This window comes from Notolabrus celidotus, chromosome 17 (assembly GCF_009762535.1).
Source record: "Notolabrus celidotus isolate fNotCel1 chromosome 17, fNotCel1.pri, whole genome shotgun sequence".
NCBI classification, from domain to species: Eukaryota; Metazoa; Chordata; class Actinopteri; order Labriformes; family Labridae; genus Notolabrus; species Notolabrus celidotus.
The window spans coordinates 17,798,712-17,817,641 of NC_048288.1; the positions used below are offsets into that span (position 1 = coordinate 17,798,712).

Genomic DNA, 18,930 nt, shown 5'->3' on the forward strand with positions numbered 1-18,930 from the left:
TGTTTGCAATGCATAACAGTACTCTGTTTAACTCTTATTCTTACTTTTACTTTTTATTTGCTGTACGGGTACATGCATGTACCTGTGGCTATGCCTATCATGGCTGGGTTTATATATGTATGCAAGCTGATGGGTGGGTGTAGGTATGTGTATGGGTCCGTGAATGCATGTACAAATATACTTTTTCTTCTCAAAATTAGGTACACTGTTGTGTTTGTATTTCATATAATACTTTATTTATATAGCACTTTTCAATACAAGTAACAAAGTGAAGAAAAAAAGTTTCTCACTTGAGCTTTAGAGTTTATTTTGAAAAGCCCAACCGGATGTTCAATGGTTTACTATGGATGTTATGACTGTTTAAAACTCCGGCACCTGTTGCTGGGGAGGTTTGCACACAGACACACTAATTACAAAGTCCCAGCCTTCATCACATGGAGAGGAGCGGAGCCGGGAATCAGTGGATCTGAGCCGGCGACTGTGAGGGGTCCGCTTGGTCCGGGACGCGCGCTGCGGATGTGGATTAATTTCTCTTTCTCAAGATCCCTTTTACACCTTTTGGATTATTTGAACGGAAATGTTACAGGATAAAATATCAGGTGTGTATCTCTGTCTGACAATATGTTACATACCGTATGTTGGAGTTGCTATGAAGTGTGTGGAGTCCGTGCAGGACAGCTACGTACCCAAATTTAAACCCTTTAAATGTTCTACTCTAATGCTGCCTTTTACGCACAACAATCCAGAGGTAACTTTTTCGTGATGATCACTCACTTCAAACCTTTTTTTAATTCTTTATCATTAATTCGGCACCCTTTGAGTCCATGGACGCCCCAACAAAATCCCAAATCCCAGATTAAGTCATTTAACTAACTAACCTGAATGTTGGTCTCCACCTCACAGCAACACAGCTGTTCTCAAAGACGAAATTGTATGTCTCAAATGTGTCTTGGCAGATTTTGATGATGCCGAATTAACTTGTTAGGTTTGTTAATCCCTCTGTCTTAATGTGGGTTACTCTTGTCTTTTCTAACCTAGACATAAACAAGGAGAAGCAACATTTTGGGATTTTTAAGCGCCAATTTGGTGTTCTAGGAGATGCGCTTTGTAGAAAGGAAACGCACTCACTGGTGTAAACCTTTTATCTTAGTGTTTCCCTCGATTTAAAGGCTTTGAAATAGTCAAATGTTTGGTTTAGATTTAAAATAATGGATCATAGTGTAAAGTGCATGGTAATTTAATCCCTGTTTTTAAATGCAATGTCCTGTGTAAGATGTTGGCTGTAATTCACAGCTAAACAGAGGTGCAGAGTAACTTACTCAGTGATTTATCTCAGTTAAAGACTGTTTTTCTCTGTCAGATGAAGAACACAAAGACTCATTTAAGACCAGAGTAACTACAGGATTTAGAGTCCTTCTACTTTGCTCCAAACAGTGAACCACTTTATGGAGCACTGCAGGCAAACAGCAGCCCAGTCTCAGAGCTGTCCTCTTTAATCTAATATTGATAGACTCAAACTGCCTGTAGAGTCAGTATTGATTATTTCAAGGGAAGCAGAGAAACAAGGTGTTTGATATTGTCGACAAATAGCTGAAACAACCCAATCTGATTGTTCATTACCAGCTTATGATTAACAGTGATCCCTCTTCCTCCCAGCATCCTCCATCCCTGTTGAGGTGCGCTTCTTGCCCTGAGAGCTGAAGGATAACCGTCCACCAACCTGAGGGACTCTGGACTATAAGACATGCTGGCTGCAATGCTGCGCCAGAGCTCTGGTGGAGGATCAGGTGGTGGAGGTAGCAGTAGCAGCAGCAGCAGTGGAACAAAACTCCCGCTAGGTATCTCCAGACTCTCCAGCACCGGCTCGGGTTCAGGGAGCCCGGTCAGTGTGGGCCCCTGGGGGCCAGGCAGACTCTCCAAGAGCAACTCTGTGAGTTCAGAGAGTCCGGATGTCCCCGCCTCAGACCCAAACTACATCATGCAGTTGGTCAGCGACGTGCGCAAGTTTGCTGATGTGCTTCTGCAACTCAAAGAAGTTTTCAACTCCAAAGGTAAGATTGGAAAGAGATGGAGCATGCATTAATAACGGAGCACACACTGTTTCTTTCTTTTTCTGATCTGTTAAAAGAGGTAACACATTTTTTCATCCAACTGAACTCTGCTCTTTGGAGCTCATGTCTCAAACCTGCTTTCATGAATCTGTCCTACCAACAGAAGCAGATTCCTGCTACACTTTGAGCTCTAATAGATGGTGTAGGATGATATTTATACACCTAAGTCTTGTGAGAATGAATTGAATGTGAAGAAAACAATCAATATTTAATGAATAGTTTACATACAGAGGTCTACTTTTTGTTTTTTTACTGATATATCGTTAATTTCTCTGTTCTAATTGAAAAAAAGTAGTGATTGGAGAGTTTTCAGCCATCATATCTGTTGGTAAAATGTCTTTAGAAGTAACCTGTTAAGGATTCGGTTTTGTCCTTCTTAATTCTTTACACAACAGAGTGACTCTGCCTATTGTGTCATCTTGTTCCCTGGTACCATGTATGAATGTACACATCAATGTGTTTAAACTCGTCTTCTCTCTTGCAGTAATTTTCTCTTATTACAACATCTGTAAAATCCGCAGTGCAGAGGGAGAGGCGGTGAAATGGCGGGGACAGTCAGAGGGGTTTGTAACAGGGCTGTAGCTGCCTGTCAGCTCTTGTGTACACACTGTTGTTTTCAGCACAGTGTACACAGTCCCACGGCTGTCTACCTGTTTTTTGTCCTGCAGCGGCCTTGGCTGCTCGGTCAGTCAACCGACCTTATCTCACTGTTAGATTCTTGCCCTTCTCCACCTCTCTTTCTGTACAGTGAAAAATTTACATATACCTCTGTTTGAAAACGTTTATAGTGGTTTTATTTATTCCTGAACTTTAACTTTAAAAACTGCAAGAAGATATTCTGTTGTATTTTAGGTGTAGGTTTGTTGCCTCAAAATTATTCTGACAGCAGTGAAGTGCCCTGAGAAGAGATTTTAACCTGTGGAATTATTATTACCAATCAAATTCAACAAGTTGTTCCAATACGGATGAGCCACTTTTTACAATTTCAGGCCAAAGAGGACAAAACAGTCACATTTAATGTATTTATTTGGCTCACATCACAGTAGAAGGTTTAAAACTTGTTAACAATATACATATTTTAAAAGGAGTACTAATCTCTCTCTGTTAAATATTCAAAATCAGACTTTAAGAATTGAAGAACGCTACCTTGGACGCCTTGGATGTGAAGACATAAAGCTCTGTGAGCCTGTAATCTTCTGACTTCCCTTCATCAGTGATGAAGCGTATCACTGCAAACCACAGTGGAGGGCAGAGGCAGGGCTGGGGCACACTCCTGTGTGGGTGTTTTTTTACATTCCTGACTTGTTATGTTCTGTGTTGGCTTTTGGATCAGATTCAGATTTCTTAATCCTCAGACAGTGTGAATAAGATGAGTATATGCTCTGTGCCGTGACTCCTAGGCAATGGAAAAAGGAATTCCAGGCTTTTTTTTTGTGTCTACAGAGGTCAGCAAGGTGCTTGACCTGGCTGGACATGTTGGCGTTCTAGAGAGTAAGACTTGCAGTGGGCACTTTTGAAGCTTGAGAGAGTTTTCAGTGACCTGTCAGCGTGTCAGGGGATCAAAGCAGTAAATCAGCATGTGCAAGAGATGGACGTCTGCAGCCCTCAGAGGCAGAAAGGAGCTCAATGAGAAATATACCTCAAGCTTTCATGTCTTTGCCTCTGACTTTTCAAAGTGTAGATCCAGATGTTATGTGTCTGTTTTATTTGATTAAAAGGTGATGAATGCACACAAACAAACTTGGAAAGTAGCAACTGTGCATATCTGTCATTGCAGACATTTTGCCTGCGCTGCGTGTCATTAAGAAACCGGTTTATAATCCATGGTTTGTCCTTATAACAACTGCACAGACAGCTGCTGAATGAAGCTCCTCATGAGTTTGTCCTAATTTCTACTCACTGTTTGCACAGGCTCAATTATGCTAATGTCGTCACTGAGATGCTGACACGCACAGTATTCCCATTAGAGGCTTATTTGGGCTAAACACAGGAAAGGGCAGATTTGGGGGAATAGGCTGATTAGGATGTAGAAAACAGACCTCAGCACTAATTATGGAAAGGAGCAAAGAGCCCATTGTGTCTTGAAGTGCAAACTCACGGAAAATGTGCGGATAAATCTGGCATTTGGAACCAGGGGACTTTTTTTTTCTCTGCAGACCGACAGGTACAAGAGATTATACAGACCTTTTTTTTGTACTTTATTTTTGCAGGCATAGTTAGACAACACAGCTCAGTGAAACAGAAACAGTAGGTCATCTATACATCCATATGTTATAATAGTGGAAATACAGTCAGTTCATGCAGTAATGGCTTATTAATCCTTCAATGCTACGTACACATTCCATTTTTCCCAGTAATGCAAACATTTTTCTTTTCTAAGGTTTAGTGAGTAAGTCATTCTTTCCATATTTTCAATACTAGACATGATTTCTATCCACTCAGTCTCTGGAGGATTGGGTTGCAACCACCTTTTTGCTGGCTGCTAATAGAATTTTTAGCAAGTTTTTATCCTTAACTGAGCGGTGGGCTGCGATGTTACCCAGATAAATTGTTGAGAAGGAGCAGTCAATCCCTGCTCCAAAAATGTTTTGTAATGCCTTAATTACTCCCCCCCCCCAATACGACTTGATTTTTGGGCAATTCCAAAATATGTTTAAAATGGTCTGCCAGCTGTTCTCCACACTTCCTCCAACACAGACCGTTTCCAACCTCAGCTGTTTGTATACATTTTGTTTTTGGGGTTACAAAATACCTCATTACATTACACCAACACCAATCCCTCCAACGACCTGAGCTGGTAGAGGTGGACTGCACAGAACAAGTCCAGATTCTTTCTCCCACTTTAATCTAGCCTTGTTTGTTGTGTGTGTTTTAGTGGATTGAATCCTTGAGTGTAAAACTGTACAGACCTTTTTGTCAGAGAATAAGATGATATATTTTTTTTCCAGAAACAGCCTGCTTCCTCAAAGCCACAAGACCCCACAAGACAACTTTTACTTTGTAAAACATGGGAGTTGTTGCTCTACCTAAGCTCAGATCTGTTATTTCTTTGTGGGGGTTGCATTCTGTTACTCAAGTATTGTGTACGGTCTGACCTATAACTATTTAAAACACCCTACTAACACAGTAGCACAAACAACCAAGCTCATCCAAGCAGCGGTAGATCAGCAACTGTTTTTTTCTCTAGCAAAACAGCCTTTTACTTGTTATCAAAAAGCTCTTTCTCTGCAGGGATCTTTTCTGGGATGTTGTCAGACTCTTAGAATAACAATCTAAGCCTGTTAGAAAAACAGGAACTTTAAGTGGACAGTTTTTGATTGTTTGCAGGATTTCATGCAGCCAGGATTTTATGTTCTGGTGAAGCAGCAAATGTTTTGTTAGTATAAGTCATGTAGATCCCAAAATGTGTAAAAACCAAACAACCATCCAGCTTTTAAATATAACAGAATTCCTCCATTTTGACAAAAAGAAGTGTCCTCATCTTTCTTTGATTCTCTTCTAGTTGTCATTTAACGTCTTCAGAGTGTCATTGTTGAGGTCTAGCGCTCTGAGGCTTTAGCAGAGCTCTGCTAACAGATTGTTGAGAGTCACTGACTTGTGCTGTGATTGGATGTGATTTAAATCCCCCCTCTCTCTAATTTATGGCCATATTGTCTCTGCAGGGCTTGACAATAGTTCAAACCTCTCATTACCCTGCGCTGCTCACTGAAACCTCCGTGAACCCTCCTCCACAAGAGCAATATTCAGCTTAGAGCCCTCGCAACACTGCCTGCATTCACAGTCAACGATGTGAGTCTGACACCCATTGTGAAAGGAGGAATCTCCAGACTAGCACGCTGCTGCTAACTGGCAGCTTTTGCAGAAATGATACTTTCCCAAAGTCAGGAATAGCTGCAGCCTGTGGGAGCGTTCCCTAAAGGGGAGGGGTTTCTCCAGCCTGTTCCATTAAGAATGTTTTAAAGAAGTTTGTTTTCCTACCAATGCACATTATCCTTAAATGGTAGTTACAGAGTGGCTGCTGTTCAGCTGTGGTCGGAGTCGATGACGCATGACTGAATCTTGTTTTTTACTACGAGTTGCCTGAGAAGAAACTGTTGATGTGCCGTCATTGTCTCTGCAGTCTGCGGACGGATATCAGCATTCTTCTTCTTCTTTAAGGTCGTGACCATGTCTGGTGGGCACTCCTGAAGGACATGTCAGTAATTGGAGGAGATTATTATTTTGAAGGTGGGTCTTAACCGGGGTCAGGGAGGACGTTTGGAGACCAGACAAGCGGTGTCCTTTTGTGTGTTTTGGCGCTGAATGGGGCCCTCTGAAGCCCTCCATCATAAGATTAAGCGTAACAAACATTTGGTTGCATGCTGTTGTGAAGCTGCCTTGTTTTGCTGGAGATCTTTGTGCATCTATTTTAGGCTCGAGGGTGTATTGTTGTGGCTGCCCGTGTGACTGGGACAGGTGTGTCATCAGTGTTGGTCATGATTGGAGGCTGCCAAGCAGAAAGATAGCTGATTCCTGTGCGTCAGCATCAAGAACTGCTCGGGCAAGATATCCAATGAGGTGATTAAGGTGTCACAGGAAGGATTTTAATTTGAATGCTGCACTTCAGGCATACAAAGGGCAGTTAATTCAACCTTTAGCATCACAATGTGTTGGTTTTCTATTTGCAGAGGTTTAATGTGTTTGTTCAAAGTGACCTGATTGCTTCTTCCTTTTTCCTATCACAACTCCAGGTGTGCTCTTTGTTTATTTGCACCTGTCAGACCGTCTTTGTTTTTCTCTCATGTGCTCCTTTCTTTTGCACACACCTTTTTAATGTCATGACACTTGGCTAAGGATATTATTAAGAAGTGAATAAAATCTTAGTGCACAGCTACTCCTCTCATCTTCTGCCACATCCTCTTTCCATTGTCTCACATTCCCTCCATACTTACAGAACACACACCTATGTGTTTCTTTATAGTCTCTGATTTACAACCCACATAAGCTTTGATCAGATATAAAACATATTCTAGTCAAGCTGCGAAAAGATTGGCAGATTATCACTTCAGCCTGCAGCAAAAAATAAAAAGATCAGAACAGCTCCCTGAGGGAAAATGTGCCCAATAAAAGTGTCTCCATTTAAAGTGCTTGGTTTTGTTTTGAAGTGTCTGACAGCATTAGAGAAAGAGTACAGAGATAGAAGAGGCTGTGATCCTCAGGCATGTGTCCGCTCTCCATCCCCCGCACCAAACTCTGAACTTTTGGGGACAGAGGCTTCAGTGTGGCAGCCCCCCCCCCCCCTCCCTCTGGAACTCCCTTCTTGCAGCTAAATACAATGCCACATCTCAGGACATTTAAAAAGACCGGCTTCAAGCCCACCTGTTCCAGAGGGCATCATTATATCTACTGCTGTGCTTGTCATTTTGATTGTTTGTTACACTTGCATTCTGTTCGATCTGAACTTAATATTTTAACTTCAAAGTCTCAAAGTAACTCAAACTAACTAACCATTTGAGGCAGAGGTAGACAAGCAACTCCTGTGTTTTTACTGTAATTGTGGAGTAAAGTGAATGTTTTCGTCAATGGGGATTGTTGGCTTCAGAGAAAGCAATGTAACAGTTTTTTTCCCCCTTTTTTCTAAATGCATCTTTCTCCTAAACAAAATGTGTTATTTTTTCAGTCTTACTTTGCAGGGTGCAGGAGTTGCTGATCTAGCTCTGCCTCAAATGGTTTGTTTGTTGTTTGTTGTGGTATTGTGTGAAAGCAATGTGTCAATCTATCAAAACCTGGTTGTGAACTTTTCCGCCCGGAGTACCTCTGGGTCGCTCTGCCAGTGAAAGTAAATATTGCTCAATCTTCCTTCTAGGAAGTGAGTCGGCACAGTATGGATGCATTAAAACTAGTCAGAGTTCCATCATCATTAGTCACACTTTTAATGAGTACATATGACTCATGCGTCCGCCTCTTTTTCTCAGTGTTGTGTTTTGCCCCTGAGCCATAAGTGTCCTCAGTTAAATCAGCGTGGATTTCGTCAGCTCTATGCTCATGCTGAATGAGTCTTTTGAATTCAATCATTAACAGGATCCTACTAAAAATGTCTTCAGGTGTTATGTAGTGTTCAGTGGCACTCCGTTACGCACCTGATCATTCACTGAGCTGTTATATTTTTTACTGTTCTCCTTCTTTTCTTCTTCAGGGAAGTCGTACAGTTGTAGCATTAAAGTTAAACTGTACCATGCTGGATTTTAGCTGCAGTGGAAATGTTTAGTAAATACGTGGGAAAGGAGTTTCAGTTCAGTGTTCTGCCTTGATGCTGAAGCTTTGTGGGAAAATGAGCCCCTCCTCGGTCCTCAGAGAAAGCCTAAAAGCTATTTTAGTGATTTGTATTCTAAATCACCCCTTGTGATATACCAGCCTAAAATTAGCCCTACTTGGGCTTTTCACTGGCCATTCCCAACTTTCTTAATGGCTGTAACCGAGCGCTCTGTTTAGACAGACGCTCCCACAGGGTCTGGGATGCACTGTAAAGCACTCCACGCTGCGTCTTCCCTCCGAAAAAGTTCCTTTTATGGTTCTTTTTACTGAAGCCATATTTAAAGTGACTGTAAATAACCCTGAAGCACAGGACAACCTGCCCTCCTTACTTTAAAGTGGACTCTTAAAGATCAACTTTTTGAGTATGGTCCCACAGCTGACGTTCCCAAAGATCTCGATTTAATCATTGGGTACACTTATCTGGATATGTAAGCTTCCTATCGGGATTAATTACATTAGCTTGATTGTTTTGGTTCATTTTACCTTAAAAGCAGAGCGGTCGCGTGCAAGGTCAATCTGCATTGTTCCCTCCCTGGGATTAAAACACGGAGTGTTGGACATATGGCGCTTCATTTATCCTCTCTGCTTTAGGAAACAAAACATGAAATCATAAAGAGACCCATCAGTGTGAGATTAATCTCTCAGTTATCCTCATTGTGTGCATTTGTTGCGCCCTGTGTACAGGTGGCAATCCATGCTGACCTGTCAAGTTTAAAAGCCTGACAACATGTGAGGATTTGTAAGTTGTTTTCAAAGTTGTAACACCAAGGGAGCTCCTCTCTGTGTGTCTCCCTCTTTCTTTCCCTCGGGTAAAGATTTATAGTTATGGGCTCTGTTTTTTGCAGGGCCAGCTTTGTTCCAGGAGGCTGTCGATGTCTGCCACACACTGAGATAAAGCTCCCACAGTACACATGAGAAGCAAAGGATTGTGGGCCCTGAGGGGCTGCAGTTTGGAAGCATTTTTTTTTTTATAAACACAGTTGAAGCTTTTTGTACAACTTGAAGTATTTTGAAGAAAGTAGTATTGTTCGAATGTGACACATTTAGCAAACACCCATTTGGTTGCGTGACCACAAGACCTCCCATCACCCCTGTGTGGATTAAGACTTTGAAACAAAGAAGGCACATTTATCCTCAGAATAATCTTAAGTAACCCTCAAATCTGAGGTCTCTACCCCTGTGTGGGATTAAAGTCATGTGGAATTAGGCAGGGTAGCATTAATTTGAGATCCTGCACTTTGAAACGTGCAGTGTAAATTAATCATCCACTTATACGGCCAGTAGATTTAGAAACGACTACCAGCAGAGATATGAGTAATACATTTCCAAATCTGATCTCTGTGATTAATAATTGCTTATGGATAGGGTTTTGCAGTCTTGTGCAAGCACATGCTATTTAGTTATGCTATGAAACATGAATTTAAAAGATCAGCAGAAATATTTTGGAGCTGATTGAAGAAAAAGGATGAGCAGCTCCGCTTTCTAATCCACAACTGTTTGTAAATTTTCGAAGCTCAGATGCTGAAAGGAACAGATACCCTGTTTTAATGTGGAGGTAAACAGCCTGAGTGTGAAGCATCACCGGCACCAGTTGGGGTCTTCCCTGTCATGCTGGACTCAGATGAGGTCCCAGTGGAGTGTAGAGAGGGCAGGGAGGAAAGTGGAGCTATACACACGGACAACAATACCCACATCCATTGCTTGAATCTCCTTCTCTGAACTGATACCAGCTTCCTAGAATAAGTCTTTTCAGTTTACAGAGTGGAAGGACAGAATTGAGGAGCTTTTAAATCTGGAATGTAACATAATCAGCAGTGTATGAAGAAGAGGCCTCCTTTGCATCATAGTGTTAAGAGCCTTTGAGGAGACTGGCAGGTGTGGATCACACCTGTCTGCTCAAGCTGCTAAATGTGAGCATGGTTAAAAAAATACACATGCCTCCTCATATGACGCTCATCATCTTCTACAACTCTAAGCTGGAAAAAATTTTTTCAGAGAGAAGATAAAAAAAAGTTGTTTTTATTTCGTACATTGACCGATTTAAACGCCTTGACAGTTATGAGGCCAAGTTTTAGTTTAGCGCAGACATTCTTGCACACAAAGCCCATTCTGTCAGGATTAGGATGCAAGTAAAGCTAAACAGTGTCCTCTTGTTCTCAATGCTGTGTTTGCCCCCAACTTCAGCCCCCTCACCTCCCAGTTCAGCCCCTTGACAGGTGTACTGAAGGGGCCCATCTTTGTACTGGTTGGACAGCTCTCCCCGTCCCTCCGGCCCGCTGATGTTCCTTTTTACGCGGCTTTGAGAGCAACTGTAGTCTCTTCAGCCTAATGCCTGAGCGTTTTGGCTGCCAGCTAGAGGTTGCACGGTGGGGGGATTTGCAGTTTTTCTTAAAGAAAGCATAGTTGGAATGCCAACCTTCAGAGCTTTGCATCAACAGTAGGCGGTGGTGGCGGCGGTGGTGGTGGTGGTGGTGATGTGGGGGGGGGAATCAAGAGAGAAAGGTTGCCTGTCTTTCCTCGCTGTGACAGACAGCTCCAAAGAGAAATGAAAGAGGGGGAAAAACAAAATTCTTCACTCCACACTGGGCGTCTCATTTATATGCGAAGGACTAAAGAGAGAAATATCTGAGGGTTTGTTGACTTGAAAGAAACCCTGGAACATTTTACTCCTTTGCCCTTGGATAAATGTCCTCATCAGATCTTTTTTTTTTTTTACCTGAGTTTTCAACACATACATCAAATGTCACCCTCAGTCAAACTTAGTGTCACGCATTTCCTATCTCCAGTGTCCATTGAGAATATATTTCATTCACCGTTAGTTCCTTGTGCTAACAGCTAACAAGCCTCACAAAGGCAGACGCCTGCAGAGAGGCAACATAAAAGCCCCCCACCTAGGTGGAAGGTGCTGTGTGTCTAGCCTGGGGCTCTTTTTTAAACGCCAGCTCTTTGTGTAGGCAGTCATGGGAAAAAGAGCTTCAAAGGTAGAGCAACAGGGAATGCCTTGGTGTGAGCAGAGAGGTCTGGCATGGCAAAGTTCCCCCTGCCTTTTACCAGCTGCATGTAATCTGCTAATCCGCAGAGTGGACCGCCGGTGGTCTGTCGACAGAGGTGGACCAGGGCCACTGACCCGCAGGAAGTACGCAAGGGAGGGGGGGGGGTATCAAGGGATGTATAGGCCACCCATTGCAGTGACCCTGCATGAGTGTTAAAGGTTAAGTGGACCCATTTTGCAAGGTCCAGTTGTGGTCGGGCATTTTTTGCATTTCACATAAATGCCCAATTGAAGATGTTGCACTGGGGAGAGGGTAATGTGAAAGAATGTGACATTTCTCCTGACCAATTAAAGAGGAATCCATTTGAACAAAACAAAGGTTACCGAGTCATGCAGTGATTGATTATTAGACCCACGTTTGGTTGCTTGTCTTGAAGAGCCTCAAAGAGTCCCTTGAAACCTCACTCAGCCGTATCTTTTGATGAATCCACAGTCTCTTTGACCGACTGCCACAGTTTGAGTGATTCGGGTGACTCGCTGGAATGTCTCATCTGTGGTCTGACTCAGTAAGACACATTGAGAGGTTTTGATTGACATTGGTCATGGGTAACCTGTCCAACATCCTCTTTACACCCCCCCGTCCCGAGCTGCTTCCATTTGATCGCACCTCTGCAGACCCAGTTGTGACATGTTTAGTGATTTCACACTTGCTTTGTAGCAATAAGCACCCCTCTGCTCCCTCGAATGTTTTGAACCATAAATAATACATTGCTCCCATCATTTGCAATGCATGACTGAGCATAGCTAGGGTCAGAGCGAAAGGAATGTTGCCAAGTCATTTCATGTCAGGTCCGGCTGGAAGGTTTGTGCTTTGAAGAGTCAAGTCATTGACGCCAAGTTGGAAAAAGTGACCAGGTTTCCTTATGGTACATCTAGAAACAGCACTGACATCCTTTTAGCCAAATAGACTTTGCGTTTCTTAAACTGTGGTCTCTACATTGCACAGAATATTTAACTATTTAAGACTCAAGCATGAAAATGTTTGCAGTTAACTTTTGAGAATGTCTGTTTTTGTTGTTTAAACTGATCGATCTTCTAACCCCACAAATGTTCAACCAAGAACCTTAAAAACAACTCAGCATCTGTTTTATTAGCATAGCTTTGATTAGGAATGAAAACATTACAGGTGTGATCTTTAATACGATATGTCTAGCACACAAAGATTTGTGTGTGGATCAAAGTTCAGAATGGATCAAGCTCTTTCCAAATCTGGAACAACATCTCATGCATGACACCATGATATCCAAATCTGTTGTCGATCTTGGATCCCATGGGCCCTCTTCCTGATGACGATTAAGCCTCTGGGGGCAATGGGCAACATTTAGCTGCTTAAAATGTTGCCAGCAGATATCCGGATAAGGGTTATCCAGGCCAAAAACAAGCCTGAAATAGCTTAAGAACCTTAAGATGTGGGAATGGAGCGCACACATGTTTAGTTATGGAAATTCATAAAGCTAGATTTTTGTGCATGCCGCCAATGAAAACCAGGGTTATCCCACCTCTCTTTCTCTACATGTGAAATGTTTTTTTTTACATGGACCTAAAGCCAGATCAGTCACTATTAGACAAGTCTACTTACAACAGTAACCAGAACACTACCCAACAAAAACAATCTGTCTTTTATGTAGATGATACTGTGTACAAAGTTGGCATATTGGCTTTTAACCAAGCGTGAACGTGCCAATGTGCTTCCTCTCTTATCACAGTAATGACAGGGACACAGAGTGCATCAGTGGTGGTCTTGACCGGTCTTGATATAAAAACGGAGTCCGCCCAGTCCGAGACCGGGACAAGACCGAGTAAATATGCTTTCGATTGCGAGATGAGACCAAGACCTAAATAAGCGGTCTCGAGACCAAGACCGGTCTCGAGTACTACAACACTAGTGTTTCCGCTTGATGTTGCAACTTTAGCGTGCACTACTGCAGCCTCAAACCCAAAATACTCCCAAATGACCGCCGTGCTGTGTTTCTTTGGGATTAAATCCCCTAACTCAGCTTCTGGTTCCGCTGAGGTCATTTCAAAACACGTTAATGTTACAAAGCACAAGGAGCAGGTTAATACTGATTGGTTAGCATGACCTGTCCACGAGTAGCATGCCGCTTCTGATTGGTGAGCTTGGCAGAATGGAAGGGAGACGGCATGTATGTGTAAAATAGTTGACAGAACAGATCCTGGGTCAGTCAGGAGCGCTGCAAAAAAAACGCAGCTTTGGCAATCACATGATCGCGTTGTCTGAAACCGCAATTTCGATCAGAAAACAATAAATCGTTCAGCCCTAGTGTCTCGGTCTCAAAGGTGTAACCATTAGTGTCTTCAAACTGAAATTTTAATATTTTGATCTAGAAAATGGACATAAAGTTGTCGGCTGTGTCTGGTTAAACTGCCATATAACCACTTGACCAGAGCAATCAGTAACCAGCACAGGCAAGTTGGACATTAACCTGCAAGGAGGACTTAAGGCTGGTGGTGCTAGCTCTGCTAGTGTTAGCCACACTCTGTAAACCAGTTTGGCATTGTTTACCTGCAGACTCTGTGATCCTGTGTTTAGCTGTGTTAAATAAATTGTGTAATTCGTTGTCTGGACTTAAATTTCTGTTTAAATGACTTGGGAAGTAGTTACTATAAGAACTATAAGAGTCACGATATTAAACCAAAGTAATGAGTGGTGACGTGATTTTCTCTTTTCTTTTACCAGTTTACGATATCAATTCTATAAATAATCAATCGTGATGTCTTCTTGTTTTGCCACACCAAGACTTGGATCTTATAAAATGGATCACTCAGGTGCCATGTATGTAAGTTTAGGTCCATAAAATGAAACTGTCAAATACTCTCTGCGTCAGAGTGTTTTGGTATTTAGTTGTCATCTCGATGGCGAATGATCCGGCAGTGTTTTCATTATGGATCCCCCCTCACCCCTCGCTCCTGCATCCCCCGTTCCCGCTCCCAAACAAGAGGCTGGAATGTTGGGTTTCCATGACGCTAATGAAGTAAAAACCTGGCAATGTGTTACTGGCAGCCTCAGAGCGGCTCCTGATCCGCGGCCTCCTTCTCATCAGGATCAGAGTCTGATCCCCCTGCAGCCTTCATTCAGCAGGGCTTATTATGCCCAGGAATGTCCCTCTCTCTCTCTCTCTCTCCACCTCTCATAACCCCCACTGAATCAGGGAAGTGGGGTGCAGGGGTAAATTTAGGACAAATCCCAAGGGAGAGTACTACCCCAAATAACACACCCACCCCCGCATCCACCCCCAAAACTCCTCCCCTATCACTCCTTACAATCCTCCCACCGCTGACCATCACACACGGACAAAGACACATACTCAAATCCCTCTTTCCCGTGGAAAGTGAAAAGCCGCCGTTGTGATTTATTGTTCCATAAATGCTTCATGTGGCAGGCCCATGAGGCGACCGGTTCCTCTGTTTGCTCGCGGCCCCCGGGACAATAGTGAGTTTTCGGCTCTCAAACAACTCCTCAAGGAAAACTCAGCAGTCCCAGGCGAAAACAGAACAACCTTCCCTGAAACCTGTTTGTTTTCTCCTAGTTTGGTCTGGACTAATATTTGCATTTTGAAACACCTTCTGTTGTGCAACTTTTCGCACAAAAAACTTCCTTTCAAACTTTCTTTCCATTCCTCAACACGACTGAAACAAAACCCACTAATCAGCTGGTCCCTTTAACTGGTGGGAACGGGCGCTCTTCCCTTTTGTGTGTCTCCCAGAATGGCAGTCGATGGGTTAAATAATCACTCTCTGTACATTATCCTGTGTCCTGCTGGGCTGGTGGACGCAACGATAATGTCTTGCTAATTAGCCTCCATTTAGGATGGTCCAATAGGCCACACAGCCGCCATTGATTGAAGACTGAAGCCCATGGAGCTTTGCAAAGGAAGACCCTGTGTCTCGTGGGCATTCATGGTTCAGACTTGTCCTTAATAAACCTCCAGCCTGCCGGGCCTGATGCCTGCAGGACTCGGGATTCAGTTACTCTGTCCATGAATGGGTGCATAGCCTGTGCAGGGAAGATTTAGGCCATTGTGTGAGTTTTGTCATTGAAAGGATAATGTCTATAAATGGGATCTAAACTGACCAGGACTGATTGACGGCTTAAGGGTTGAAGCTTCTCATTGTAAACTGTGACCCTCATTGAATTATTGTATGTTGAGCTGTGAGAGAAAGGGTCTTTGGGAAGATCTGGTACTGTCAACATCAAACAGGAGAATATGATATTTAAATGTATTTTCTGACATTTTGAGTCTCCTACCCTACCCAGGTAGTTATTGTGAATGAGAATTGGTTCTCAATGGACTTACCTGGTAAAATGAAGGTAAAATAATTAAAAATAAAATACCTGGAAAATCTTACTTTTATTTGTTGTTTCCTTTTGGAATGAACCTGATAAGAAAAAACTGTCTTCTTTCATGAAGCTGCTGGAAAAATGTTTTCTGACATGATATTTTGCATTATATTGTTTTAATTTATCTCAATGTATTTATTTTTATTCTGACAAACAATCAGCAGAAACACATGCATGATATAAGATACATGATAAATACATGATTACTAAGAGCTATAATAGAGCATTGAATGGTTTTGGAACAGCATCCATCTTTGTGTCTTTATGTATTACTTTTAGCGCTGTAGAACAGTGAATACAGAGGACGACTAAATATAGGAGCTGGAGACTTTTGCTTGCATTATACAGTTTTTCTTGATCTGGAATAAAGACCATAATAGTCAGAGCATAACTTCCATATCTTACAAAAGCCTCTGTTTCACATATTTCAGGGGTACAAGACATTTTGGGCCTGTGCTAGCTGACAATTTTTTTGCGCCTCAATGTGCTTCCCACCAACAGTTTTACTTTAGTTTCATTTTTACGTGTTTTATTGCCTTTATTCTGGGGAGAGAGTAGGGAACATGAAATAAAGCACAAGAGGTGACATGTGGCAAAGGGCTGCAGGTCAGATCTAAACACAGGCCATCCACTTCAAGGACTACAGCCTCTGTACACAGACCGAATTAACCGCTGAGTTAAACCCGTGCCCCTGTGTTCTGGGAGTTATTTCACCATACCTCCACTTCCCTGACTGTTGAATCAGATTTAAACAGTTCTGCATGCTCAATATTTGCTTCTATTCAAGTAAATTTAACAAAGAAAATGTAAAAAAAATGGAAAGGAATCGTGTCCTTGCGTTAGTTTCTCCTCTACCATTGTTGTTTACAAAGTTTATATCAGAAGTCCCGCCCCTTCTGTGTTTTGATTGGTCGTTGTGGGAGAGGTGACACTGAGGAGTGTGGCAGTGAACTGAAAGTTGAACTATTTTCAAATGAGAGCGCTGTGAAAAAAAACAGCTGATGCCAAGGTCGCTTTTGTATATAGGACGCTGAGTGATGGAAACAATGACGTGTGATGGTTTTGTAACCCAGGACAAAAAACGCTGTTAGTGGACCCAAGCCCTTAAAAATACTCAAAAAAACGACCACACAATTAGCAAAAATGTCAGGTTTAAGCATGCATTTCTAACAGACTACAGACTTCTTTTTGGGTTCTTTACTTCTTCCACTTTGTTCCGTATTTTCTTCAGACTTTTTTAAGTTTTGGAGGTGCAAATGGAAACACTTGGAACTATAAAACAATGCCAAGGTCTGCTTGCCGTAACACCGTTAAATAAGCAGTTTATCTTTTTCACTCAGGATTGTATAGGTCATTTTTCAACGACAGAGCAATCCTAGCACCTATCAAAGAGAATGACCTCCTCTGTCTGCCCCTGTGCATCGGCTGTATGGGATTATTATTGAGTCTCAGTCTGATGTGTGGCAGTGCCAGGACTCAGCACCGGCTCTTTTCCTGCCTCGTGGGGAGCTGGGCAGCCGAATAAAAGGACGAGGAGCTTTCGTCATCAAAAAGCACTCTGTCCTTGGCACGAGGGAACCGTGCATGACATGTGATGAAGACGGATGAAGATGGTTGCCATGGTGGAGGAAAAGACTCTGCAGGTCCTGTGGAGTAGCTCTCTGCTGGCTGGGAGCAGTGGGGCATGTTGGCAGAGGAGAGTTCATGTAGAGAGGAACAGTCTGGGATTTGTGCTCATCTTATGTAATCATTTCAGAGTGTCTGTCTGTCTGGGTTTTCAGCAGACTGTTTGCAGAGGTGATGTGTTCCTGTGTGGATACTTTTTTCTCTCACCTGGAAACACCTTTGACCCTCTTAAGGTGTTATTTTCCAGCATTATTGCACCTTATGTAATCACTTAAGATCTCTCAGTTGATGTGAAGTGGGTCATTGTTGATTGGTAGAGTGTCCTGATTGGTGAGGTTGTCTGTAAAGCAGCATGTTTGTAGCACATAATGGTCTCATGATTGCACTCAAACAACACTCTTATCACACATGGATATTTTGTAATTAATTGACTGTATATAGAGATGGATGACATGTCTCCACCTCCACCTGTAAGCAAAAGTGAAGCCAAAATACTCCTATGACAGTTACTGACATACTGTGCATTTTGAGTCTGTGCTGTAGAGATCAGCTGATGAAGCTGCAGCATTGATGTCCCACCTCTGTCCTCAATCCAAATCTCACCCACTGATAATGCATCAAAGCTCCCTCAGGTGGGTCCAGTCCACAGCGGAATAGATTCTTGTGGCTTTGAAGCAGACACTCACAGTTATGGAAAGTTCATTGACTCTAGTGTTAGTGTTTGTTATGTTTTCTCTCACTGTTCCTCCACTACTCTAATAGTCTGGTGCACACAGAGCTGCAGGAGCCTCATTGATTGTCAGAGCTGTCAATCATGCTGTAGTTCCCCTTTTTATATAAAGAAAATAATTTGGGTGTTCTGACTCTGCCTCATCTCTCATGCTCTACAGCCCAGGAGGATCAGTTTGCTGTCCTGCTTTCTGTTGGACTGTACATTAATCCAGCATGCATTAGTTTCACTGACTGTGCATGATTGTACCTTGTCACGGAGCAAAACAGACTGTCACACTTGTTTATTTGAGTAGAACAACACCTGTATGAAAATTCTAACTTTAAACCAAATGAGTGAGTATTTAAGTTTTACCCATGTCCCTATAAACTGCACTGTGTTGCCTCAAAACCTGCCTTTCAGGCTTTCTGCCTGGGAGCTTTTGAACACAGGGTACAGCTGTTTGTATCCAGAGCAAAAGTCCACATTGAACCTTGAACCATTATCTTTGAAAACATTTGCACTTTTTTTTAGGTTTAGGTACCAAAGATACTTGGTTGGATTTAAGGAAAGGTCACAGTTTGTGTTGAATGATCACACAGGCCATGCACATGGAGCTACAGGGTGACCGCTCTTTGACTTTCAGAGCAGCACTGAGCTGAAGTGCTTTGCTGGATCCATCCATGCATCCATCTGCATTTTATGGGGTAAATGAAAACAGTTCAGTAAGTTTGTGCATGCATTTCAGACTGTTGTGTTTTCAGTATTGCGTTCAGGA

The 18,930-nt window shown here is 42.5% G+C and overlaps 1 protein-coding gene across 3 annotated transcripts in view; it reads left to right on the forward strand.

Moving 5' to 3' along the window:
* Positions 1–367: 367 nt before the first annotated feature.
* Positions 368–18,930, forward strand: part of arhgap29a (Rho GTPase activating protein 29a) — a 45,705-nt gene continuing 27,142 nt past the window's right edge. Inside the window, exons 1-2 of one of the 3 annotated variants that reach the window (XM_034706870.1) lie at positions 368–599; positions 1,657–2,051. In XM_034706870.1, coding sequence (XP_034562761.1) covers positions 1,745–2,051 — 307 coding nt within the window. In that variant the 5' untranslated portion in view covers positions 368–599; positions 1,657–1,744. Of the gene's footprint in view, positions 600–1,656; positions 2,052–6,240; positions 6,339–18,930 lie in introns of those variants that run through there. The other 2 variants (XM_034706871.1, XM_034706872.1) reach the window with 2 other exon arrangements.